Source organism: Oncorhynchus mykiss, chromosome 11 (genome assembly GCF_057628025.1).
Source record: "Oncorhynchus mykiss isolate SJ-2025 chromosome 11, ASM5762802v1, whole genome shotgun sequence".
In the NCBI taxonomy this organism is placed as follows: Eukaryota; Metazoa; Chordata; class Actinopteri; order Salmoniformes; family Salmonidae; genus Oncorhynchus; species Oncorhynchus mykiss.
The window spans coordinates 53,624,765-53,652,574 of NC_143032.1; the positions used below are offsets into that span (position 1 = coordinate 53,624,765).

A 27,810-nucleotide genomic window follows, 5' to 3' on the forward strand; every position below is an offset into this window, starting at 1 on the left:
TACGCTATCAACTTGTCCGCGCTGATACTGCGTAAACGTCAACCCTGGTCTGACCATGTTTTCAGACTTGCCTGCATTCTCCACCACTTGTGGCAGACCAGGGAGTTTGATCAAAATGTTTACACAGATCAGATAAGTGTGTTACCTCAGTTTCAAGGGTGTTTATTTAAAACAATAAAGAAAAATAACCCAGCTTCCTCTGGGGTAGAACACCAAGCCCCTCGGTTCTAGCAGAACGTGACCTCTCACTACCTCCAACCCTCCCTTGTGCTGCACTCCTGGCAGCTTTATGGGCCCCGTACGGCTGGTGAGCAATCAGCCCCTTGATTATTCTCCAGCGTCAATCAGCCTCAATTAGTCCTGGCTGGAGGACCTGTTGAGACTTGGCATGTCCAGCAGAGGGAGCCACCACCGCATGATGTAGAATGTCTGTCACCACCAGGCCTCGACGAGTCTCCCCCTTGTGGCTTGTCCGCGGTACGCCACAATAAGCTCTCGCACACACACACACAAAGATACACTCACACAGACACAGTTTCACACTCTTCACATACCCTGCTGCTACTCTGTTTTATTATCTATCCTGATTGCCTAGTCACTTTTCAGGGATGCAAAGTAGTCACCTTTCGGCAAAGTTCGCCGTTTTGAATCCAAAATAGGTGATCCATGTGATTTGTGAAGATCCAATGAGAACTTTGGGCGGGGGGGGGGGCCTTTGGATCACTACTAGCTGTAAGTGAACGAGTGATGCGCGTTTGGAGAAATACGGGCTGTATCCAAGGCTCAGCCAATCGTTCACATAACAGAATGCAGCACGTGACTGAAGAGAGGAGACACAACCAATGTGCTAGTTACAGCGTCAGCGTTAGCTATGGAAATACAGCCAGAGTGTGAAAGGGTAGTTGGCGCGTCCCCTGAACGATAACGAAGAGGTAGGTGAGAAGCCTGACCACGGAGACGGGGGCGAGAAGGTGATGAAGCGTACTTCATGAGCTGTAACCGAAAAACAACTGGCATTTGGATTAGAGGTCGACCGATGATGATTTTTCAAAACCGATACCGATTATTGGAGGACCAAAAAAAAGCCGATACCGATTAATCGGCCGATTTTTTTTAAAAATAAATAAATACAAATTTAAAACATTTGTAATAATGACAATTACAACAATACTGAATTAACACTTATTTTAACTTAATATAATACATCAATAAAATCAATTTAGCCTCAAATAAATAATGAAACATGTTCAATTTGGTTTAAATTATGCAAAAACAAAGTGTTGGAGAAGAAAGTAAAAGTGCAATATGTGCCATGTAAGAGAAGCTAATGTTTAAGTTCCTTGCTCAGAACATGAGAACATATGAAAGCTGGTGGTTCCTTTTAACATGAGTCTTCAATATTCCCAGGTAAGACGTTTTAGGTTGTAGTTATTATATGACTATTTATCTCTATACCATTTGTATTTCATATACCTTTGACTATTGGATGTTCTTATAGGCACTTTAGTATTGCCAGTGTAACAGTATAGCTTCCATCCCTCTCCTCGCCGCTACCTGGGCTCGAACCAGGAACACATCGACAACAGCCACACTCGAAGCAGCGTTACCCATGCAGAGCAAGGGGAACAACTACTCCAAGTCTCAGAGCGAGTGACGTTTGAAACGCTAATAGCGCGCACCCCGCTAACTAGCTAGCCATTTCACATCGGTTACACCAGCCTAATCTCGGGAGTTGATAGGCTTGAAGTCATAAACAGCGCAATGCTTGAAGCATTGCGAAGAGCTGCTGGCAAAACGCACGAAAGTGCTGTTTGAATGAATGCTTACGAGCCTGCTGGTGCCTACCATCGCTCAGTCAGACTGCTCTATCAAATCATAGACTTAATTATAACATAATAACACACAGAAATACGAACCTTTGGTCATTAATATGGTAGAATCCGGAAACTATCATCTCGAAAACAAAACGTTTATTCTTTCAGTGAAATACGGAACAGTTCCGTATTTTATCTAATGGGTGGCATCCATAAGTCTAAATATTCCTGTTACAGTGCACAACCTTCAATGTTATGTCATAATTATGTAAAATCTTGGAAAATTTGTTCGCAATGAGCCAGGCTGCCCAAACTGTTGCATATACCTGGACTCTGCGTGCAATGAACGCAAGAGAAGTGACACAATCTCACCTGGTTATTATTGCCTGCTAACCTGGATTTCTTTTAGCTAAATATGCAGGTTTAAAAATATATACTTCTGTGTATTGATTTTAAGAAAGGCATTGATGTTTATGGTTAGGTACATGTTGGAGCAACGACAGTCCTTTTTTGCGAATGTGCACTTCATCGATTAAATGCAACGCTAGATAAACTAGTAATATCATCAACCATAACTAGTGATTATGATTGATTTGATTTTGTTTTTTATAAGATAAGTTTAATGCTAGCTAGCAACTTACCTTTGCTTCTTACTGCATTCGCGTAACAGGCAGGCTCCTCGTGAGGCAGGTGGTTAGAGCTTTGGACTAAACCGTAAGGTTGCAAGATTGAATCCCTGAGCTGACAAGGTAAAAATCTGTCGTTCTGCCCCTGAACAATGCAGTTAGCCCACCCACTAGGCCGTCATTGTAAATAAGAATGTGCTCTTAACTGACTTGCCTAGTTTAAATAAAGGTGTAAAAAAAAAAAAAAAAAAAAACAGCGTCAAAAAATACAGATTTCTGATTGTTATGAAAACTTGAAATCGGCCCTAATTAATCGGCCATTCCAATTAATCGGTCGACCTCTAATTTGGATAGTTTTAGGTGAGGGGATTAAGTGTGGCACATTAAGTATCTTGCTAGCTAGATAGAATTCTCTGTTAGCTAGCCAGAGAAATGTTGAGCAACATTATCCAATTTAACTGATCAAATAATTGAGTTTATGGTGTTAAACATTAGCTGGCTAATAAAGTCAGACAACTAACGTTAGTTAAAACCTACATGTACATTTGACTGTATCGCAACTACGTCGTACCGGTGCTCCTTGTATATAGCCTCATTATTGTTACAATATCCTTTTTTCATTTAACTAAATGTTCTTACCTTTTAACTCTGCATTATTGGGCAAGGGCTCGTACGTAAGCATTTCACGGTAAGTCTACACCTGTTGTATTCAGCACAAATAACATTTTGATACAATTTTATACTTCCCTCTGTGAGGTAGGTTGCCTGACCTTATCAGGAGTGAAACAAATGGTTCCACATTAGACAGTTGAAAGATTGAGCTCTACACAATTATATCGGAGAACGCTGTCTCTCACGATTGGCCCATGGCCACTGGTGGTCCAGAACTCCTGGCACCAGTTTCTGTATTAATATGGCCTTACACACGTACCCAACTGCACACCGGGGTGAGTCTCTCTGTCTCTCTCTCTCTCTCTCTCTCTCGGTGTGTCTCGGTCTCTCTCTCGGTCTCTCTCTCTCGGTGTGTCTCGGTCTCTCTCTCTCTCTCTCGGTGTCTCGGTCTTTCTCTCTCTCTCTCTCGGTGTGTCTCTCTCGGTCTCTCTCTCTCTCTCTCTCTCTCTCTCGGTGTGTGTCTCTCTCTCTCAGTGTGTCTCTCTCTCTCTCGGTGTGTCTCTCTCTCTCTCGGTGTGTCTCTCTCTCTCTCGGTGTGTCTCTCTCTCGGTGTGTCTCTCTCTCTCTCGGTGTGTCTCTCTCTCTCTCGGTGTCTCTCTCTCTCTCGGTCCCTCTCTCTCTCTCTTTGTCTCTCTCTCTGTGTCTCTCTCTCTGTGTCTCTCTCTCTGTGTCTCTCTCTCTCTCTCTCTCTCTGTGTCTCTCTCTCTGTGTCTCTCTCTCTCTCTCTCTCTCTGTGTCTCTCTCTCGGTGTCTCGGTCTCTCTCTCTCTCTCTCTCTCTCTCTCTCTCGGTGTGTCTCTCTCTCTCGGTCCCTCTCTCTCTCTCGGTCCCTCTCTCTCTCTCGGTCCCTCTCTCTCTCTCTCTCTCTCTCTCTCTCTCTCTCTCTCTCTCTCTCTCTCTCTCTCTCGGTGTGTCTCTCTCTCTCGGTCCCTCTCTCTCGGTGTGTCTCTCTCTCTCGGTCCCTCTCTCTCTCTCGGTGTGTCTCTCTCTCTCGGTCCCTCTCTCTCTCTCGGTCCCTCTCTCTCTCTCGGTCCCTCTCTCTCTCTCGGTCCCTCTCTCTCTCTCGGTCCCTCTCTCTCTCTCTCTCTCTCTGTCTCTGTGTGTCTCTCTCTCTGTCTCTGTCTCTGTCTCTGTCTCTCTCTCTCTCTCTCTCTCTCTCTCTGTGTCTCTCTCTGTGTCTCTCTCTGTGTCTCTCTCTGTGTCTGTCTCTGTGTCGCTCTCTCTCTCTCTGTGTCTCTGTTCCAGTGTGTACTGTTTGTTCTAAGAGCCACTCCTGTTGCGTCTGAGTTTTGGAAGGCGGGGCTCCGAGTCCGAGTGACAGCGTCTGGGATTATCTGTATTTCAGCTCATTAAACATGGGACCAACAGTTTACATGTTGCATTTATATTTTTGTTCGGTATAGTTTTCTATTTTCCTCTCCCCTCAAGCGCACAGAGGGATCATGTTTGCATAATTAAAAAATAAACCATTTATTAGCCTTCCCATTTTCTTTTCTGTCTGCACGACATCACCTTGTTCGTCCTGGGATGGTTTAAAGTTGACTACAGATGCACGTCTTCCTGTTTGTCTCCTTTGTGAGATGGTCTTTGTGTGGAGGTGTTTTTATTAGGGGAATTCATTTTGACAGGCCAGCCTGGTTAGTGGAATAAATGTAATACTATGTGGAGGCTCCAGGGCCCGGTTTCCTGATAGCAATATAACTTTGGCATCTACGAGGGCCGACGATTTAACATGCGTTTCCCAGAACACCACGCAGAGAGAATGATCAATTAGTACGTCGTTGGAGCAGGTCTGCTGATGGGATCGAAAGAAAGCCAGTGCTACTCTCGGATCAGCTTCCTCCATTCAAATGTTACTTTAGCATTATAATTATTCCACAATAGTGATGGCGGATCAGCTCCTAGAGATTTTATCACCTATGGGTGCAAATATTGTGGCGGCTTATTCTAACGCTTACTCTATAATAAAGCATTAAACCAAGATTTGGTATATCATGAAATATATTGAGGAAAAAATTGTAGTGTACAAATTGCAAATTAGAAGTCAATTAATTGAACATAAATATATAGGCCTATAGCCTACACGGTATATCATTTAATGCAGTCATTCTGTTTTTAATTTGATGTGTCCTTTTTACCCTTTGCTTGTTTGTAATAATTGCAAAGACATTGGGAACTTTGTATTTGCAGTCAACTTCACAACGAAGTCATCGGCAGTCGCAGAGAGACGGATAAACATCTTGATTCTATGTTTAGCAGAGATCTTCTGTGTATAAAGTGACACGGTAGGGAAAAACACATCTAACGACTCACTTAGCTGTTCCACGAGTGGTCTGAGGCAGTCGGTAAATAACAAGCGTTTTCAAGTCCTGCTTTGGTGACGATGGTTTTGGGAAACAGCTCGGAGGTTTAACGATGCTCCTATAAAAGTTGTAACTACTTACTTAGCCTTAAGATGCTTTTGGGAAACCGGGCCCATATCTGTAAGAGCAAATTGACATGTTTTATGTAGAACTGCTCTGCACGTTGAAACTGAAAGAAGAACCGTGCTTTAAACGAGTGTTTTCCCCATCTCCCAGCATTTATGCGCTAATAGGTTGCTGAATCGGGTCACCACAACTCAGATGTGGTCCAAATTGGGTTCTTTCTCAGGGACCGGCCTTTTAAGGCTCGGCTCACCAGTCCTCCATTTCCTCTTCCGGCTCTGGTGCTCCTTTCTCCCCTACAGCGATAGAAGCCCAGGACCCTTCCTCTGTCTTCGTGTGGCCCAGCAACCAATCTTGAAATGAGCTATAGTCTGTCGGTTAACAGTGATACTGAATAAATTGCATCTATATTTCAGTGAACAGCTTGGTAGTCTTCAAGGTCCATTAGTCTAAGCACTCTGTATAGGGTGGTTTTCTTCATAATGTTTTGCTTACAGCATAGGCTTAAACTTGTTTATGGCTTTGCACATGCATAACCAGTTTGTCTTGAGAGACCTGTAACTATATTGTGTCTGTTTTGTGCTACAATGAGTTGACATCATAGGCAGATGTTATGGAGGTCATGTGAGGTATCATGTGTCCACTTTCTGCTGATTTGCAATGCATCATTGTCCGTCTATGACATTGTAATCTGTTTCTCTAATTCTCTCTGTGTGTCTGTCTTCTTTCCCCCCTTAGTTGGAGACAAGGTTCCTGCAGACATCCGTCTCTCTTCCATCAAATCTACAACCCTGAGAGTAGACCAGTCTATCCTGACCGGTAAGACACACGGCTGTTTGCTGCACTGTTTATCCTATACTCAGGGTTGCCATGTCCACGATTTTCCTGCCGAATTGGGCTACTTTGAAAATTATGTTGCAGGTGAAAATGTGTTGGTTGCGGGTTTTTGGGTTATTTCTAAATCGCACCTTGGCCGTTGTGGCATTTCTCTTAAAAAAAATATAGATATATATTTCACTGTGACTTGCTGCTGGCAGAGAGGCAGTCTGTTGCTGAGTGAGTGAGTGAGTGAGTGAGTGAGGGGGGGGGGGGGAGAGCACCGCAGCGTAGTCCACTATTGGCTGAGTCACATGAATGAGAGGAGCCATAGCAGAATGTGCGTCACGTCGTGACAACTGTTTTTAGATTATCATTATAGAAACACCTATTTTTCTCAAACCCTTTTTCCATAAAACATATTAACAGGCTAGAGCTGATGCACATCAATACATAATGGAGACAGAGCACTGGATAATGACTTTGGGCGCACTAGAGCGTATTACATAAATTATCTCGGATGTGGTTTAAACTCCATTATAATGTGGACTTTGCTTAAAGAAAACAGTATCAAGCAAAGTGTTTTACGCATGCTCAGCTCTCAGTTATGGAACTCCCTTGCGTGGTTCTTTTTAATGAAACTGACATTAAATGTGGAAATGATACATTTACCTCTGGCCATCAATTAACCTATTAATTTAAAAGGCTACCATTTGATACAGAAAATATGTTGAAATTACAATCACTGGCGTCATTGCAAATCAATTTGTGCCACTTGTGTAGTCTACCTGGAGCTGGCAAACTGATTTATTAAATAGCCAATCATTTCAGTTTGTTGTAGCCTTTTTGTTACTGTGCGATTATTAAGGGCCGAGTTTAGTTAATTCAATTGGAAGTTATCAAAGCTCTATTGCAATTGCAGATCAGTTGTTAGAATGCATTAGATTGATGGTAACCATGGTCAGATTAGGCCAAACAAATAAACACTGGCTGTTGTTGACAAGCATATTCAGATCATATACATGTTATTTAATTCAGTGATTGAAATTATGACCCCCATCCTCAGTAGCCTATTCCAGCAGGCTATTGGGAAACACTTATCTTGAAATCGACTCGCTTATTCATGTTTAATAAATGAGTCTGTTAATTTGAACTAAGCAAGCTGCTAAGTCGTTCAGTTTACTTCTTGCCTAGGCTACTGTAGACTACTGTAGACTATCTGAAATGATATGTAGGCCTATCAGGGGCTATAGGCTACCTGCATTTATTCAACCAAACAATGGCAAAGTTGAATTAATCATAAACCCAGATTTAAGTCTGTAGCCTATGCCTTTTATTTATTTTTTATTTAACCTTTATTTAACCAGGTAGGCCAGTTGAGAACATGTTCTCATTTACAACTGCGACCTGGCCAAGATAAAGCAAAGCAGTGCGACAAAAACAACAACACATGGGACAGTACAGTCAATAACAATAGAATCAAATCAAATGTATTTATATAGCCCTTCTATAGCCTATTCGATGCTAGTGCAGTACGCCACATGATGTTTTTGTGCTGGTCGAGGACAGTCATGTCTGGAGTGAACCAAGGTCTATATCTGTTCTTAGTTCTACATTTTTTGAAAGGGACATGCTTATTTAAGATGGTGAGGAAATCACTTTTAAAGAACAACCAGGCATCCTCTACTGACGGTCAATATCCTTCCAGGATACCCGGGCCAGGTCGATTAGAAAGGCCTGTCCGCAGAAGTGTTTTTGGGAGAGTTTGACACGTTGTTTGACCACGGACACATAACGGATGCAGGCAATGAGGCAGTGATCGCTGAGATCCTGATTGAAAACAGTAGAAGTGTATTTGGAGGGCAAGTTGGTCAGGATAATATCTATGAGGGTGCCCATGTTTACGGATTTAGAGTTCCTTGATAATTTGTGAGATTGAGGTCATCTAGCTTAGATTGTAGGACGTCCGGGGTGTTAAGCATATCCCAGTTTAGGTCACCTAGCAGAACGAAATCTGAAGATAGATGGGGGGCAATCAATTCACATATGGTATCCAGGGCACAGCTGGGAGCAAGTCAATCTCACAAATAGGCCATTTATAACGGTTTGTAGTCTTAACATCTGGCACATAATGACGGCACAATTGCCAGAAAATAGCCTAACACTCGTTTTTTTTTTGAGACCCTCTGTCCAACTTTCATCACTTAAACTCTCCTGTCTTATTTATCTATAGTTATGCACATCCACGCAAGTGATTTATTTACCATTCTAAACTTGGTTTGAGCCCTGAATGCTGATTGACTGAAAGCTGTGGTATATCAGACCAGATACCACGGGTATGACAACATTTTTATTTTTACTGCTCTAATTACGTTGGTAACCAGTTTATAATAGCAATAAGGCACCCCATGGATGTGTGGTTTATGGCCAATATACCACGGCTAACTGCTGTATCCAGGCACACCTTAATCTCTGCGGTCATGAAAGATCCCATGGCACTTGTCGTAAGAGTAGGGCTGTTAACCCCGGTGTCCTGGCTAAATTCCCAATCTGGCCATCAAACCATCACGGTCACCTAATAATCCCCAGTTTACAATTGGCTCATTCATCCCGCTCCTCTCCCCTGTAACTATTCCCCAGGTCGTTGCTGCAAATGAGAATGTGTTCTCAGTCAACTTACCTGGTAAAATAACGAATAAATAACATTTAAAAAATCTTGGAACTACCCATCCCGGATCCGGGAGAATTGTCATCAACTACACTAATTAGCATAGCGCAACGGTCAAAAAATATTACTAGAAAATATTCATTTTCATGAAATCACATGTGAAATATAGTGAAACACAGCTTAGCCTTTTGTTAATCACCCTGTCATCTCAGATTTTGAAATTATGCTTTACAATCAAAGCAAGACCAGCATTTGTGTAAGTTTATCGATAGCCTAGCATAGCATTATGTCCAGCTAGCAGCAGGAAGAAGCTTGATCACAAATCAGAAAAGCAATCAAATTAACCGTTTACCTTTGATGAGCTTCGGATGTTTTCACTCACGAGACTCCCAGTTAGACAGCAAATGTTCCTTTTGTTCCATAAATATTATTCTTATACCCAAAATACCTCAGTTGTTTGGTCACGTTATGTTGAAAAATCCACCAGAAATAGAGGTCACGACAACGCAGAACAAAATTCCAAATTATATCCATAATATCGACAGAAACATGGCAAACGTTTTTTATAATCAATCCTCAAGGTGCTTTTCAAATATCTTTTCGATAATATATCAACCGGGACAATTGGCTTTTCAGTAGGAGCGAGAGGAAAAATGACTACCTCTGTCTTTTACCCAAGAATCACTCTGAGAGCCCTCAGCTGGCCACTTACGCAATGTAGTCGTTTACGCTCATTCTTCAACATTAAGGCGTGAAACTACGTTAAAATGCTGTGGACACCTTAGGAAATATGTAGAAAAAGGAATCTGGTTGATATCCCTTTCAATGGCCAATAGGGATGCATAGGAATACAACGGTTTCAAAACACGAGTCACTTCCTGATTGGATTTTTCTTAGGCTTTCGCCTGCAATATCAGTTCTGTTATACTCACAGACAATATTTTTACAGTTTTGGAAACTTTAGAGTGTTTTCTATCCTAAGCTGCCAATTATATGCATATTCTAGCATCTGGTCCTGAGAAATAGGCGGTTTACTTTGGGAACGTTATTTTTCCCAAAATAAAAATAGTGCCCCCTAGTTTCAAGAGGTTATTAATAAGAACAGCCGTTAGCCGTGGTATATTGGCCATATACAATACTGCCCTCATGCTTTGTTGCTTAATCATAGCAGTCAAACTAGTTAAACCGACATCCATTGATGGAAATGATCAGGTGAGTTTACGGGCAAATTATTTTCTCTTGCGACATATTCAAATTCCTTTATTATGTCATAGCTCGCAAGAGTTATTATTTTGATTAAAACCGAATTCAGCTTCTAATGTTATTACATTTTCCGTCTATTCCTTAATTGGCTCGATAAAGGGTTTATTGTATAAATGTGGCAACTACTCTAATACTGTGAAAACATTTTGAGGGTAGTTTTCAGGCTTTTTGGGCAGGTTTTAAGTGGTCATTTGATCTGGAAACGTTATCTAGATCTGGCAACCCTGCCTATACTGAACAAACTTAGGATACTGTACTTCTCTAGTAAAAATAGATTTTGTCAGATGCTCATTCCAGGTGTTCTACAGCTGGCTTTACTGATAGCAGTAGCTACTCTGAGCGTGCAAGCATACTGTATGACTTGCTCTTGATTGTCCTCTGCCACAGGTTTATTTGCATTCATTCCACATAGGCAAACTCTAAAGGTTTATTCCTTTAGAGTTTGTTATTCAAAACTTTGTTTGATAGATGACTCGCGTCTCTAAAGTAAATGTCTCTTTGCTGGTCTGACAGTTTGCAAAGCTGCTCTACACTCGGTACACTGGCAGCCCAACTGCTCAGCACAGCACAACAAATGTTTTACTTTAGCTTATCCAAATGAAAGACGTGCATTGTTCATTTAATATCATGACAAGGGGCTTGACATTCACTTTTTTTTGCCACTTGTCCATTGAACAAGTAGGACAGATAAGTCACTCGGTCTGTAACACAATTTTCACATCGTTGTATGATGCAAGGATTCCACTTTACAAAATATAATTATCTTCTTTTTTTTTACCAGGCAAACATGTACGCTATACTCCCCCTTTTAAGGCTCTCCTGGAGGATGGTTGGCCACCCTTGGTAGCCTATAAAATATTGCAAAATTACAACCAAATATATTTTATGCCGTTATAAAATAATTCCCTCCAGGGCTCGAAATTAAGGGCATCCCGCGTCCCTGGGACGATAAAAAAAATCTATACGGTTCAAACGGACAGTTATGGGATGACAGATCCCAAATTCATACAACCGCTGCACATTAAAACATTTAAGAAGGCAATGTGGCTGACTCAACGGATCAGACCGATTTAGCTTAAAAATCTGATAGTTGTATTTCTTCATATTTTAAACTCAACAATGCGCACTTGGCTGAAAGCTATGGGCAAATGTTCCAAAATGCAATTAGCGCAAAACACTGTTCTCCTAACGTACCTCGATGAAAATATATTTTAGAAATTAAGACGGGAGTTCTAAAGAATCATCAACTAGCATGGATGCTAATATGAATAGGGTTATTCCTTTGGCTGCTGGACAATGAAAGAAAGTTGATTTGAAAACCAATAGAACATGAGAAAAATGTTGGTTTCAATGTCATTAAGGGTTTTAAAATAATCCTCTCAACATTTCAATGGTCGTATTTTGGCTAGGCTACTTTGAAAAAAATACATGCTTCATAAAATGACATTAAACATTCAGGTTTTAAACAACTACGTTTGTTAATTAGTTTCAAAATGCTGACCACCTTCGATGAGATTCAAGGTGGGTGATGTGCGGTGCACAACAGGCACTGTGCTTTGAGTACGTCTACAGAATCAAGTCTTTAGATGTTCATGTTAATTACCCTTCATTATTGGTCCCATGTGGCTCAGTTGGTAGAGCATGGCGCTTGCAACTCCAGGGTTGTGGGTTCGTTTCCCACTGGGGACCAGTACGAGAATGTATGCACTCACTTATGTTGCTCTGGATAACAGAGTCTGCTAAATTACAAATTAAAAATGATATTTGTCAAACATGACTGGTATTTAACGTATATTTATGTAATTCAAAGTTTCATTAAAGTTTGGCTACATTTTATGCCGCCTCCCTCATGTCCACATCTGTTTTTTAAATTTATGTACATGAAAAATAGATTTGATTTTTCCAATGTTGGCCTCTGATCAGAGTAATCGTTTGATATTGTGATAATTTTGTACTTGTCCTGGACAAGACAACAGGGCTCTACAGTGCGACCATTTTAGTTGCCTAAATAATTTGTGCTTTCTGGAATTTTTATTTCGGAGCACCAGTGTGCCTAGAAAAATGCAAGGATTCTAGCTTTATAACCTCAAATATATTTTGTGCTCCTTCATTTCTTTGTGTGCGCCTACATTTTTCAACTTAGGCACAGACCTGCTCCTTGTAAAAAAAAAAGGTTTTAAAGTCAGTGTAGAGCCCTAATCAGTGTTAATGTCGAGCCTGAATGAATGAATGAACGAACTGAGTTCACCTCTGAACTGGGTTAATAGCAAGGGTTGATTTCCTCTTGATCCATATGATTAGAGGCTTTGCCCTGCATCATGTGCACAAGCATTCAGAGCGAGGAATGTTACACATTGATTGTGGCGTGGGAGTCTATGATTGAAGTTGATGTAGTTTTTCCCTGAGGCGATGGACACCGACAAAGGGATATCAGTGTGATATGTGATCTGCACTGCTCTCCGCTTTGATTCCAGGCGAGTCCGTCTCTGTCATCAAGCACACCGACCCAGTGCCTGACCCCCGAGCTGTCAACCAGGACAAGAAGAACATGCTCTTCTCTGTAAGCAACACTCTTCACGCCTTACTGCACCTTTTAGTGGCTGTACGATGATTGAACTCTCCACTATCAGCTAGTAGTTTGAGCTTCTCCTTCAGTTATTTGTTTCAAGTTGAAGACCTGATGCATGGATCTTTAACATTTGGGCACAAATTATTCCAGTATCACTCGATATCAAACGTACTTACAAATGCAGATGCTGCTATGTTATTTTGGTTTGTGAAAATAGAGTTTGAGTTTCCATTTAGTCTGCTCTCCTCAAGCATGTGTGGCCATAATGTTCCACCCGTGTGTTTTCAGGGCACCAACATCTCGTCTGGCAAGGCTATTGGTGTGGTGGTGGCTACGGGCGTGAACACTGAGATTGGTAAGATCCGTGACGAGATGGCAGCCACTGAGCAGGAGAAGACCCCCCTGCAGCAGAAGCTGGATGAGTTCGGGGAGCAGCTGTCCAAGGTAATCTCCCTGATCTGCATCGCTGTGTGGATGATCAACATCGGCCACTTCAATGACCCCGTCCACGGAGGCTCCTGGATCCGCGGCGCCGTCTACTACTTTAAGATCGCCGTGGCCCTGGCTGTGGCCGCCATCCCCGAGGGTCTGCCCGCTGTCATCACCACCTGCCTGGCCCTGGGCACCCGCCGCATGGCCAAGAAGAACGCCATCGTCCGCAGCCTTCCCTCTGTGGAGACCCTGGGCTGCACCTCTGTCATCTGCTCCGACAAGACTGGCACTCTCACGACCAATCAGATGTCTGTCTGCAGGGTGAGTCTGGTTGTTTTCTTTATCTTGCTTTACACACTGACTGAACGGAGAGGTCTGCCTCTGAAATGGCTCTGTCGCATTACCTTGCTGTGATTGGGTTTGAGATGGTGTAAGCAGAAGGCTCTTTGTCGTGGGGAATCAAGAGTGAGCTGTGTAACAGAGGTGGTGAGGCAGCGACGTGCTGCGGCTGTGATCTACATTCAGCCGTGGGGTGACTGATCAGCCGCGGTGCTGTTGCATAACTGACCTTGCGTCACAGCTCTGCAAAGCATCCAGCCCCTCCCTCCCTCCCTCTTTCTGAGTGGCTCTCCAACACACTTACATTCTCTGTCCCAGAGCAGTGAGACATTTAATTATTCATTGAGCATGTTTATTCTCTTTTTGTTGAATATGCACAGAACTTTGTACGGAACCGCTGACTGCACTCCTTTTAAAACATGATTTTCTTTTCTGGATGAGTGACTCTTTATCGGCCAGCGGCTATTTATTTCCCAGAATACATCTATTTTGATCTAGCATTCCAATGGGTCTCTATGGTCTTATGTGAATGTTTTTCCCTCTCTAGTCATTTCCCTTCTCCTCTGGCGCAGACTTAGATTATTAGAATGGATGATGCAATTTTCGCCTTAATGCACTAGTAACTACTAGTCATCATGTCCTACGGTGCTTATCTCATTGTTTACATTACATAAGTGAGGAGGACATCTGTTTAAGCAGCGCATCATGTTAATATGCCAGTAGTTTGGCAGTAATATGCCAAACTTCCTCCACATTGCTTTCCCCTATCCAGTAGGTTAAAGGGATACTGCGAGATTCTGGCATTTTAATTTACTTACCTATAGTCAGATGAACTTATGGACATCATTTTGATGTCTCTGTGTGCAGGATGAAGGAAGTTAGCATTGGCTCAAGAAACTACTACTAACTAGCTTTAGCGCAATGACTGGAAGTCTACAGGTACAGTAGCATTGCTACTAGGATATCAAGAATCCAGTATACCAGAATCTCGCAGTATCCCTTTAAGATCTTTGAGGTAGAGGCTAGGAGCCGAAAGTGAGCCAAGCCTTCTACAGGTAACTGCCCAGCAACCATCTCCCATTTCATCTCCGTCAGTGATGCGTGGAAAGAAAGTCTTCCACAAAATTGTTTGTGTTGAATTCACAGTAACAGAAGCATAATGTATCCAGCGAAAGAGTGTAATTTTTTTTCTAATTATCTGACGCCAGCAAGGCTCTTTGAAGTGTGCCCTCCGTCTGGAAAGGACATGACTGATTACCATCACTCTTCCTTCCTTTTTATCTCTGACTGAGACTGCTGTGGTGGTGTCCCAGCTGACTGGCTGTGACAGTGTTTGTGTGCATGTGCCTACTCTTAGGTTTGGACCAGTCCAGTTCTTCCTGAGGGAAAAGGCCCAGCCCTCTGGGCTCCAGCACTCTCTTCTCTTTATTCAGGCTCCCTGACAGACGGCCTCCACTATTTTACTTATGTAGTATTGACTAAACCAAACAACCAGTGCTCACTGCTACACTCCTACCATAACCCCCACACACAGCCAGAGAGGGCATCTAAATCCCTGCAGCCCAGAGAGTGTACACACACGCACACGCACACACACACACGTTATGTTCTTCTATTCTCGTGGGGACCTACATTTTTTTATTCCAAATCCTATTTTCCCTAACCCAAATTCTAAACCTAATTGTAACCCTTAACCTAAAATAGCCTTTGTCCTCATGGGGATGTGGGAAATGCCCTCACAAGGGAGAATTTTCCTTGTTTTACTTTTGGGGATTTTAGGTCCCCCACTAGGATAGAAGAGCCAACCACACACAGTATAGGGTGGTCTTCAGCCCTCACAGACTCTGTGGCGCTGACTTGCTGCAGTCCACTCTGCTATTATGTTGTCGGTCTGCTGCCATCTACAGTGTCAGTTAAGAAACAGCCTCTAATGTAATGTTGTAACCATACATTGGTGTGAGATGATTAGGCCTAACCTTGTCTTGTCTGTGCTGTGTCGGGGTCTCCAGATGTTCATCCTTGACAAGGCCGAGGGGAACAGCTGCTCTCTGAACGAGTTCACCATCACTGGCTCTACTTACGCCCCCGAGGGAGAAGTGTGAGGACCAAATACACTCTTAATGCTAATCCATTCATGCTACAATTATTGATTTACCTCTAGTTACGTGTATTGTTAAACTCCCTCCAACGTTTCCTCTTGTGTCCGGCCCTGTCCTTTGTGTCTCCCTCCAGGTACCAGGATGGCAGACTAGTGAAGTCCTCTGCGTACGATGGTCTAGTGGAGATTGCCACCATCTGTGCTCTGTGCAATGACTCCTCTCTGGACTATAATGAGGTCCGTGCGCTCGCCTGCCTGCCTTTCTCCATGGGACGTGGAGTAGAAGTGACTAATGTTTATGTTTGTGTCATCAGGCCAAAGGTGTGTATGAGAAGGTTGGCGAGGCCACAGAGACGGCCCTCACCTGCCTGGTGGAAAAGATGAATGCGTTTGACACCGACATCAAAGGCCTGTCCAAGATCGACAGGGCCAATGCCTGCAACTCTGTAAGCCCACTAACGGCAACCGTTGAATGGTGTGAAACGTCACCGCTGGTTTGTGAGCAGGTTTCCTGAGTCGTGTGTCTGCGTGTCTTCTATTAGGTGATCACGCAGCTGATGAAGAAGGAGTTCACCCTGGAGTTCTCCAGAGACAGGAAGTCCATGTCTGTGTACTGCACCGCCAACAAGGCCCGCTCCTCCCTCGGAAAGATGTTTGTCAAGGTATCACCAGCTTTTAGCAACACTCCTATGCTTGACTCACTTTGAACCAAGTGTTTTTGAGTCGCCCGTGTTTGAATCGGTGTTTCAACCTCAAACTCGTTCTTACCCCACAGGGTGCCCCAGAGGGCGTTATTGACAGATGTACCCATGTCAGGGTGGGCACCAACAAGGTTGCCATGACCCCAGGCATCAAGGAGAGGATAATGTCTACAATCCGAGAGTACGGAACGGGGCGTGACACCCTGCGCTGCTTGGCTCTGGCCACCCGGGACGCCCCACCCAGGAAGGAGGATATGGTGCTGGTCGATTGTGCCCGTTTCGCTGGTTACGAGGTGAGGGTTACTCATCACCACTGTTGCATAAAGTAGATTATATCTGACTTACACTGCGGGATGCTATTACTATCATATCTAGTATAACGGTTGGATGTTGAGTAGGAACCCTGATGACAGCCCTGATCGTGTTTGTGTGTGTGTTTCACTGCTCAGTCTGGCTTGACCTTCGTGGGCTGCGTTGGCATGCTGGACCCTCCCAGGACGGAGGTGGCTGCCTCCATCAAGTTGTGCCGCCTGGCCGGCATCCGAGTCATCATGATCACCGGCGACAACAAGGGCACTGCCGTGGCCATCTGCCGCCGTATCGGCATCCTGAGCGAGGAGGACGACGTGGACAAAATGGCGTTCACAGGCCGCGAGTTTGACGACCTGTCTCCCCAGGCACAGCGCGATGCCGTGACCAACGCCCGCTGCTTCGCCCGTGTCGAGCCCTCCCACAAGTCCAAGATCGTTGAGTTCTTGCAGGGCATGGATGAGATCACGGCCATGGTACAATGAACCCCCCCGCTCACATCCCCCATCCTTATCCTTACTGTACCTGTAAAGCTTGTATATCTATTGTATTGCTGTTGTCATGTAGCCTCCTATCCATCCTTAAGTATCTCTGTTTTCTCCCACACAGACTGGTGACGGAGTGAACGATGCCCCTGCCTTGAAGAAGGCAGAGATTGGCATCGCCATGGGGTCTGGCACTGCCGTGGCCAAGTCAGCCTCTGAGATGGTCCTAGCCGATGACAACTTCTCTTCCATCGTGGCGGCTGTGGAGGAGGGCAGGGCCATCTACAACAACATGAAGCAGTTCATCCGCTACCTCATCTCCTCCAACGTGGGAGAGGTCGTCTGGTGAGTCTGCTGTTTGACGTACCTCCTCCTGGCACTGAGGTCTTTGTAGTGGTGCTAGTGGTGTTAACAATGCTTCTCTGTGCGGGCAGTATCTTCCTGACGGCTGCTCTGGGCTTCCCTGAGGCTCTGATCCCAGTTCAGCTGCTGTGGGTCAACCTGGTGACAGACGGTCTCCCTGCCACTGCACTGGGCTTCAACCCCCCCGACCTGGACATCATGAACAAGCCCCCCCGCAGCGCCAAGGAGCCCCTCATCTCCGGATGGCTCTTCTTCAGATATCTGGCCATCGGATGTGAGTTATTAGGACTGTTGTGCTTTATTTCAATTTTTTGTCTCAAATAGCTACATCTTAAGGTCAAGCTTACTACTACTGGCATACCCTGCCGTATAGTGTTATTGTGCACTCCTCTGCCCCCACCCCCTAGTCAGAGAACCAGTCTGTCCCACAGTCAGTCAACTGTTTCTACGTCTCTGTCCTCAGGCTATGTGGGAGCTGCCACAGTGGGAGCTGCTACCTGGTGGTTCGTGGCCGCTGAGGACGGCCCTATGATCTCCCTGTACCAGCTGGTAAGACTAGCTCCTAGAGGTCAGCGTTACTGTCTGTGTGGTGTTGTACCTCCCAGCCTAAGTCCCTCGTGTCTGTCTGACTCCTCCCCCCACAGAGCCACTTCCTGCAGTGTTCCCCTGACAACCCTGACTTCGCCGACCTGGAGTGTCATGTGTTTGAGTCCCCCTACCCCATGACCATGGCCCTGTCTGTGCTTGTCACCATTGAGATGTGCAATGCCCTTAACAGGTGGGTCCCCTGTTGTCAGCGGAGCGTTCTTTCATCCTCAAAGAATAATTAGCATTCAGTGGAGGACAGCTCCAACTTTCTAATTACAAGAATGTGGACCCTAAAAAATATCTTAATGTGACCTTCAACCTCTCTATCCCCAGCCTGTCAGAGAACCAGTCCCTGCTGCGGATGCCTCCCTGGGAGAACATCTGGCTGCTGGGGGCCATCTGCCTCTCCATGTCCCTCCACTTCCTCATCCTCTACGTAGAGCCACTGCCCGTAAGTCAGCGTTTACTCCTATCAACCTCTCAACCCAGGTCATTCTCTAGCTGCCCCATTCTCACTCTTTTCATCCCTCTTCCTCCACCTCTCCAGGTCATTTTTCAGATCACCCCTCTGGACCTGACCCAGTGGCTGGTGGTGTTGAAGATCTCCCTGCCCGTCATCCTGCTTGATGAGCTGCTTAAGTTCGTGGCCAGGAACTACCTGGAACCCGGTAACCAGCCAGAGTATAAGTCATCCGGCAAAGGCTGGTCCCCCTCTGCATGCACGGAGGGCATCTCCTGGCCCTTTGTGGGCATTACCCTCCCGCTGGTGCTGTGGCTCTACAGCATCGACACTAACGTGTCTGCCCTGTTCTGGTCCTGACTCCAGCACACAACCCTCTCAATGCACCAGTGTGAGTGGAAATTAACACACGTCTAACCCCCCCCCCCCCCCCCCCCCCCCCATTAACCAGGATCAACTACAACAACCACATCAACTGCAGTGGGCGCTCAAGTCAACATTTGTACCTGTGTGGATGACAGATGCTATCTGTGAGCCCTCTCCTAGGTTTGTCTCCAGGACATTTTTGTCCATTCAGTTTTTTTTACCGTTCACTATTTCCTGAGGTTAATCACTTGTCCATGTGTCTTCGTTTAATATCAAGCTGTTGGTTGTGTTTGTTTTTTTTGCCCCCCTTTTTTGAACAGGCATAAAAATCATCTATTTATGAGACATCTACAGAGAATTAACACTATTTTATCAAGATGAAGATTTTTGTAGCTTTGGGAACGGGTGGGGGGGGGGCAGTCGGGACCCATAAGCGACGTGCACAGGACTTAGACGTTTGACTCTTGTTTTCAGTGTGAACTTTGACCTCTAAAGACCTTGTGGATAAGTATGGTGTGTCGTAACTGTAAGGACCATCATTTGCACTGACTCAGAAGTCTGCACAAAAACATGCATGTATTCTGCCCTGGCATGAGGAACTGAGATTTCCTTACCGTTTGATCTCCATGTTTTTTTTCTGCACTAGGCACAGCTACCTCAACGCTAATAATATGACTATTGATAACTACCCGTGTTTCTCACTAAGCTTTTCATAAACATTGTCATATTGAGTGTTGAGGTATGCACCATTTTGCTTTTGCAGAAAGAAATAGAAAGCCCTCATTTGCCTTTCATGTTATTTTAAGAGCTTTTTAAAAAGTTGAATCTGTGTTTTTTTTTATGTTCCTGGAGTGGGGTTAGGACGAAATGTTACCTTAGTTCGATTCAAAGCAATTATTTTATATAGACAAGCCTGTCGTTAAACACTTGAACACAACATAATCTATTGTTATTCCCATAAAGGTTCACTTTTTCTTTAGGTTTAGCTTTCATTTACGGGCACTGTAGTTTCTTTATTACAATAATTATGATCTAGATTATGTATATTGTGCACATACTGTACTTGAACATATATAAATGCACCAAGGGGCTGATTTATCTTATCAGTTGAGCACAAGATGGATGCTTGATGGGACCTTTATGTGGTCTGGATTGCCTGTTTGGGTGTGTCACTAAGTGGAGTCTGCTTTGGCCATAGTATATAGGTCCAACTCTAAAAGGCTAAGATGACTGGCTGGTCGAAGAGTCTGTATATCTGTACATATCACACAAAATAGTATCTATGTGCATGGAGTTTTACAGATGCTCCATACCTTTACACTAGTTTACTTGAGTGTGTTTTAGACACACTGTAGGTAGGTATTCCTGGAAAGCATGCCCTCGCCGATACCAGGCCAGTAAGCGCTTGAGTTTTCTTAAACCTAACTGCAATTTCTTCCAATGCCTTCTGCCTGTTAACCCAACAGAGTGAGTACCCTCTGCCTGCATGCTTTCTGCCCACTAATGTCTCCTCTCATCCTGGCACTGTCACACACCGAGCCTTGCTGTCTGAGTCTGACAGCAGTAACTCTTCTCCTTGTTGAAAGAATGTGTCGAGTCTGTGCTCTTGGTCTTTGATACATTATATTAAGGGTACCATTCCATGAGTGATATTACCAATTGGTCTTATCTATCAGCCAGCAGAGGCAATCGGCAGGATCTTGTAATATGGAGGAAAATTGGAGGCGCCTTCATTTCAACATCCCTTTGTCACTAAGTGCCAGCCAAACATACACTATAGGATTAAGACCCTGTGTCTGTCTTAGTTCCACCTGGATCAAGTCTGTTTTTAATAAGGGATTGATGTGTAAAGCGTCATTACTGGTAGCAAGTTTTGAGCTCTGACATGCGACTCGCAGGTCATAGTGTTTCACTTAATATGGCTTACTGCATTTATTCCCATCCTGCTTGCACGTGGCATGGCCCTAGACATTATGACTGTAAGTAGAAAATGAAGCAGTAGATTACCTTTTAATAATGGCTTTTTGTTCACCATGCCTTTTTAAATGCCTAGTGAGGAAGCCATGCCTCTGGTTTGCACCTTTTGCTTCTTTGACCTATGCCATATTTCTGTCGTCCTCTGATTGGTTTCTCTCTCTGTCTTTCTCTGTTCTCTCTCTGCAGCTAGTGCCGTGTAAACCCGCCCCTCTAAATCCCTTGCAGGAACTGTAAGGTTTTGTTTGTGTTGTGCATGTGTTTTTTTGAGCAGCACCACATCTTCCAAGACCTGCATGTCAATAAAGAGATATCAAGACATGATTGATACATTTCATAAGCAATTTCATCACAAAAAAGTACTAATAATCAAATGGTAAATATTTAACAGAATGGGCATAAAGCTTTTTGGAATCAAATGAACCAATCCCAAGTCCCTCAATCCTTACTGCATGGGGAGCCTTCAAACTAGACAAGAGAGTTCTCATGCCATCTTAATAAACTTAATGTCATAGTTTTATATTAATGTACAATATTCCATGATGCATGTCCTCTGAAGCAGTAAATTATTTGATCAGATGTGTAATAGTTCATGTATAGTATTGATAAATTAAAGACATTCATTTACAAACCAATAGTACAAATGTTATAAGCTGAAATGCCTATCTTTTCCTAAGGAAATCTTTTTTTGAATAGGATGTGTAAAATAACCAGACTATTTGCTTTGCACTGTGATGTGCGATATGTTTGCAGTATCTGGGAAGGGCGGAGGTGCGGTGATACATTATCTCGAAAGCAGTCAGTCCCTTCAATGGCACGTGTTCGCCGAGCTGACGATTGTATTATGTATCACATGATTTGTGGTTTCAGGTAAATAAAGTGATTATACATGTGTTGCTTATCGTCTATATGCCAGGTTGGAGAAGTCTTCATTTGACGCTACCTTGCTTGTAGCCTAAATACAAGGATGTTTTAGAGTTGCTCACTAAAGCAAATTACCACAAACTTTGTAATAAAGGAATGTCAGGTCATGAGACCTTGTCATGATTTTAATGTATATCTTCAAAACATATATACAATACATGCTTATACACATTTGCATTGGAAAACTAGTAACATTACTTTGCAAAGAATGTGAGTCAAATGAAATGACCACATGATTGACACGTTAAACATTGAGAGAAAGGGAAAGTGTCACCAGTTACACACCAAGATTTTTCTTAAGAGAAGCATGTTAACACGTGCAAATGTTACAGGGGTAAAGCAACAAATTAACTAACGTCACTGGTTTCATAAGATTTCCTGTTTACCAGAGAGAAAACAAGCAAACAGTAATGGCAAACTCAAAGGCCATGACCCAGCAATCCTAAATGGCCGCCTCACCTCGTCTCCTTTACTCTAGGACATAAGTAACATTTTCACATGTCAACTAATCAGTGACTATCGCGAACTAGGAAAGGCAGAGTTAAGCTTACTGAATTCTCTGCCCATTGGAGTCATGAGTAAAATGATGCGTCCATCCCAAAAAAATCAGGGGCTGCTATGCTGACTTCTATATAACCCTGGGATGGGGCTATACACACCCATATTGAGTGGGTGACTAGAGCAGTACATCAGGTAGCCCATGATGCCCATGTGTGGTTTATTCCCACTGCCCCCCTCTGTGCCCTTGGGATCGCTGCAGTGGGCCTACTGGGTCACTGCATGCCAAACCACTGCTCCTGGTCTGCCCACTGGGCTGCCTCACTGTCACTGCCTTCCAGGTCTCCATCCTCCCCACTGCCCTCCATGTCATCCCCATCCAACTCCACAGTGGCATCAGCAGGGCTCTCCTCCTTCTCCATCTTCTGCATTCCTTCCAGAGACTTCTGGTCATTTGGGTCCAGGCTGAGAGACCAACAGTGTCAGATGATAGAGAAACATGGGCATTCTCAAGATCAAAAGTGCAACATTTAAAATAGGCCTAAGGGCGACAGTGCTGTAACGCTTCATGAGGTGTGTAAAACACTGGACTTGGGGGTAACATTACCTAAGTGCTATGCTGTATTGGTCCATTGCCTCTTGATAATCATTGACCGCCACAAGGAAATCCCCCAGCATTCTGTGCAGCACACAGTCACTCTGATTGGCTAAGGCATTCCGGAGAAGAGCAATCCCTTCCTCATATTTCTGTTCCCGACCTGAAATTAGGACAACAAACAATATCCAAAATCTTTTCCCTTACACTTATGAAGATGCAATGGTTGTGAATCTCTACAGCACAACAGCTGATAAGAATAGGTACCAAGCCACATACTTAGCAGCTCTGCCTTTTTGACCACAGCCTTGGTGTAGTCAGGCCTCTGAGCTAGCGCCTTGTCCAGCAGGGTTTTGGCCTTCTCCTGGGTCACAGGATCCTCCAGGCAGACTGTGGCCAGGATGGTTAGAGTCTGGGCATTCGCTCCCAGGGTTTTATAGATGTTATTGGCCATCCCCATCGCCTCTCGGATCCCATTGGATGCCAGGTAACAGTCAATCAGACCTGAGGACAGAAGTCTCATTACTACCTCAATACTAGTAGCAACAAATAATATATGCCATTTAGCAGACGCTTTTATCCAAAGTGACTTAGAGTAATGTGTGCAAAATGTTGAGTATGGATGGCCCCAGGAATAGAACCCACAACCTTGGCGATGCAAGCGCCATGTTCTACCCTCTGAGCTGTACAAAACTACAAACCAATTTGCAAGCAAACTTGCATTGGATGTTTGATGTGGGGGGCTGTTCCCAAGTTTAAAACAGATTTTTTCAGATTTTCATTAGAATGATTATCATAACAAATAGGTCCCCTTGCCTTCGTAGCAGTCCAGACGGCATGGCGCCAGGCGCATGGCTTCTCTAAAGTGGATGATGGCCTCCTGCACTCGGCCCATGTTCCTCAGTGCTGCCCCCTTCAGGAGGAGGGCCTGCACACTGTTGCTGTTCAGCTGGATGGCCTTGGCACCCAGGTAGAGGGCCCGGGAGTAGCGCTTACTGTAGAAGCTGTGACATCTGAGCCACCAAAATCAGATGGGTAGGAACATGTATTTAGTGTACGTAGACTGAAAAACAGGCTTTTTAAAATGTTAATAACTGTTATAACAAAATACAAACACGTTATTATAGATTAATAAAAATAAAAACTGCACTTAATTTAGTATTTCAATGACTTGGATCTTATCATACGTTTATTTCTGGTCACTGAAGATCACTTACCCAGATATGACCCAGGGCTCTGCATGCTGATCTGAGATGTTGAACAGTCTTCCTCCAAGGACCTCAACATCCTCCAGGTGCCCCTCACGTGCCATAAGGTAGCCATATACATCCATGCCTGACAGCAAATATAGACAACATAACTGAATTAGTCCAAATAATTCATATCAATATATATAATTAGTTAATGTCTTAGATAAGCATTGCTAGCCTGGCTTAGTGAGTACTAAGAAACTAATGTATATGATGGGTTTTTCTGATACCAGCTGTCCAGTACCTTTAATCAGATACGGGTCCAGCATCTGGGCCTGCTCAAACTTCAGGATGGAGTTCTTTGTGTCGCCTGCCCTGAAATACACATCTGCCAGGCTCACCAGCAGGTCCACATTGTCCCGCAGTAAAGACTTTTTCTCCAGAGAGCTGAAAAGGAGAATCAGGGAACAGACAAATACCCAGGATGAGAGCCCGAGCTTAACAATACCAGAGATGATGATTCATGAAATGAATAACGCCTCCATGGCGGTGAGGCACTGGTCTGCTCACCAGATGGTGTTGATTGCTCTGTGGTTGTCCCCTGCATGTATGAAAGCATAGGCTTTGATCCATGCAGAGAGCCAGTCCAGGTTGGGAATACTCTGGATCACATCCATTGTCATGGACGCCACCTCAGCTCCCTTCACTGACAGAGACAGGAGACCTACAACAGACAAGGAGGTAAAAGAACCCTTCAAAACGTAGAGCACAATAACACAGGGTGTTGGAATGTCTGTGGGATGCACTACAGAAACATCCCAGTCACTAGTCCATACCAATGATGGCATCCAGTGCCAGAGGACACTGTCTCAGGACCTCTTTGTAGCTTGTGACAGCAGAGCGTTCCTGTCCAGCCTTCCTGTACAGATTTGCCAGCATCATGTTGATCTGAAATGGATAAACAAATATGCAATTCCTCGCAAGAATCGGCTACTTTACTTTATTGAAATAGTCATAAACGGCACTGCAAGCTTAGCTGACATTGAGAGAAGATGGGGGGGCTTTCAGGAGGAGACCTCGAACTTGGCTGCCTACCTTTGGGGTTCTCTGTCTAGATGGAATCCCATCAAGCACTGCAATGGCATCCTTATCCAGCTTCAGGATGGTGTAGCACTCTGCAATCTTATACTTTACCTCAATCTCTGAGGGCAAACTCTGGGAAAAATAAAAATGTCATTGGTCAATTCAGAAGGCAATGTGATTCCTTCCAGCACATTGTGCACAACTATGTACAGTGCATTCGGAAATAATTCAGACCCCTTCACTTATTCCACATTTGGTTACGTTACAGCCTAATTTAAAATGTATTAAATGAATTGTTTTCCTCATCAATCGACACACAATACCCCATAATGACAAAGCGAAAACAGGTTTAGACATTTTTGCAAAATTGTTTTTTTTTTTTTTAACAGAAATACCTTATTTACATAAGTATTCAGACCCTTTGCTATGAGACTTGAAATTGAGTTCAGGTGTATCCAGTTTCCATTGATCATCCTTGAGATGTTTCTTCAACTTCATTGGAGTCCACCTGTGCTAAAGTCAATTTATTGGACATGATTGGAAAGGCACACCTGTCTATAAAAGGTCCCACAGTTGACAGTGAATGTCAGAGCAAAAACCAAGCCATGAGGTCGAAGGAATTGTGCATAGAGCTCGAGACGGGATTGTGATGAGGCACAGATCTAGGGAAGCATAACAAAACATTTCTGCAGCAGTGAAGGTCCCCAAGAACACAGTGGCCTCCATTATTCTTAAATGGAAGAAGTTTAGAACCACTAAGACTCTTCCTAGAGCTGGCAGCCTGGCCAAACTGAGCAATCGGGGGAGAAGGGCCTTGGTCAGGGAGGTAACCAAGAACCTGATGGTCACTGACAGAGCTCCTCAGTGGTAATGGGAAACCCTTCCAGAAGGACAACCATCTCTGCAGCACTCCACCAATCAGGCTTTTATGGTAGAGTGGCCAGACAGAAGCCACTCCTTAGTAAGAGGCACAACAGCCCCCTTGGAGTTGCCAAAAGGCACCTAGGACTTAAACCATGAGAAACAAGATTCTCTGGTCTGATGAAACCAATATTTAACTATTTGGCCTCAATGCTAAGCGTCACATCTGGAGGAAACCAGGCACCACTCATCACCTGGCCAATACCATCCCTACGGTGAAGCATGGGGGTGGCAGCATCATGCTGTGGTGATGTTTTTCAGCAGCAGGTACTGGGAAACTTGTCAGGATCGAGGGAAAGATGAACGGAGCAAAGTACAGAGATCCTTGATGAAGACCTGCTCCAGAGCGCTCAGGACCTCAGACTGGAGCGAAGGTTCACCTTCCAAAAGGACAACAAACTTAAGCCAGCGCCGACTTGAACCCGATCGAACATCTCTGGAGAGACCGGAGAGGATCTGCAGAGAAGAATGGGAGAACCTCCCTAAAGACAGGTGTGCCAAGCTTGTAGCGTCATAACCAAGAAGACTAGAGGCTGTAATCGCTGCCAAAGGTGCTTCAACAAAGTACTGAGTAAATGGTCTGAATACTTATGTAAATGTAATTTCAGTTTTTTATTTAATACATTTGCAAACCATTTTTCAAAACGTGTGTGTGGGGGGGGGGGGGGGGAGAGAGAAACAATTTAATCAATTTTAGAATAAGGTTAACAACAAAATGTGGAAAAAGTGAATGGTCTGAATACTTTCTGAATGCACTGTATACTCTCTGTAGAGCAGGTCAGTCAAATGTGCATTTTAAATTAATGACATGAATGCTTGTTGCTAATATGTTGTAATTGACAGAGTTGGGAGCCTTGCACACCTGTGACTGTATGGAGGATGCCGTTCCCCCGGTAGATGGGCGAACTTTGGACGTTTTGCTGAGCACTTTCTTCTGCTGCAGTGCCATGTTGTACTTGCAAGCAGCATTACGGTACTCCTTGTCATGGAAGATGGCATCTGCATGGTAAACCAGCAACTGGTACTTCTGGGATGGTGAGAACAGCTCTCTGCAAGAAAATATGTGGCACGCGCATCAATGGCACAGTATTAGACTGACAATAACTTGTGGTCAAGATCAATAGCAATCAACATACAACATTCACAACGCCAGAATTAATCCATCTTATTACATTTACTAACTACATTTACACCCATCTTAAGCGATCTAGTTAACGTTAGCTAGCTTGCTACAAGTGACTGCTTGTCAACTTCAACTTGTCTCGTGACGATCAACATGCATTCATTTGGACACATGTTTTTACCAATTGTGCAGAATTATATGCTTTCAAAGCTGATCGAACGGAATGAATAGATAGTTAGTTAGATAGATAAAATGTGGATGTTCAGTAATAACGTTAGCTAGTTAGCCAACAAGCTAATACTTACGGATTGTTATTGCTCATTGTCAGCAGTAAACTACTCATTATCCGAACATTTGAGTGTAGCCCCGCAGCGGCCATATCCCGTACATGATCTATGACGTTCATTTCGATGTATTTTGATGGGTGTCTTTGAGATAATCTAAAGTTATACGATTGCAGTTAGTCAGTTACTTACTAGCTTTCATCATAAACTGCGATGTATTAAAT

General features: G+C 44.0%; 2 protein-coding genes across 3 annotated transcripts in view; one reads left to right on the forward strand and one right to left on the reverse strand.

Annotated features, from left to right (window-relative positions):
• LOC110535902 (sarcoplasmic/endoplasmic reticulum calcium ATPase 2a) overlaps positions 1–21,860 on the forward strand; it is a 51,139-nt gene extending 29,279 nt beyond the window's left edge. The window contains exons 6-21 of one of the 2 annotated variants that reach the window (XM_021621269.3): positions 6,276–6,356; positions 12,759–12,844; positions 13,142–13,606; positions 15,634–15,722; positions 15,857–15,959; positions 16,037–16,168; positions 16,265–16,384; positions 16,498–16,716; positions 16,873–17,208; positions 17,342–17,562; positions 17,652–17,854; positions 18,044–18,129; positions 18,225–18,358; positions 18,502–18,619; positions 18,716–18,836; positions 21,158–21,860. In XM_021621269.3, the coding sequence (XP_021476944.3) occupies positions 6,276–6,356; positions 12,759–12,844; positions 13,142–13,606; positions 15,634–15,722; positions 15,857–15,959; positions 16,037–16,168; positions 16,265–16,384; positions 16,498–16,716; positions 16,873–17,208; positions 17,342–17,562; positions 17,652–17,854; positions 18,044–18,129; positions 18,225–18,358; positions 18,502–18,619; positions 18,716–18,836; positions 21,158–21,171 (2,528 nt within the window). In that variant the 3' untranslated portion in view covers positions 21,172–21,860. Of the gene's footprint in view, positions 1–6,275; positions 6,357–12,758; positions 12,845–13,141; positions 13,607–15,633; positions 15,723–15,856; positions 15,960–16,036; positions 16,169–16,264; positions 16,385–16,497; positions 16,717–16,872; positions 17,209–17,341; positions 17,563–17,651; positions 17,855–18,043; positions 18,130–18,224; positions 18,359–18,501; positions 18,620–18,715; positions 20,994–21,157 lie in introns of those variants that run through there. The other variant, XM_036935722.2, reaches the window with a different exon arrangement.
• A 4,917-nt stretch (positions 21,861–26,777) lies between these two features.
• apc7 (Anaphase-promoting complex subunit 7) lies at positions 26,778–27,806 on the reverse strand. Its single transcript, NM_001160593.1, is given in 2 exon segments — positions 26,778–27,228; positions 27,608–27,806. Coding segments are annotated over 2 exon segments (372 nt in total). The 5' UTR covers positions 27,709–27,806; the 3' UTR covers positions 26,778–26,957.
• Between the last annotated feature and the right edge of the window lie 4 nt (positions 27,807–27,810).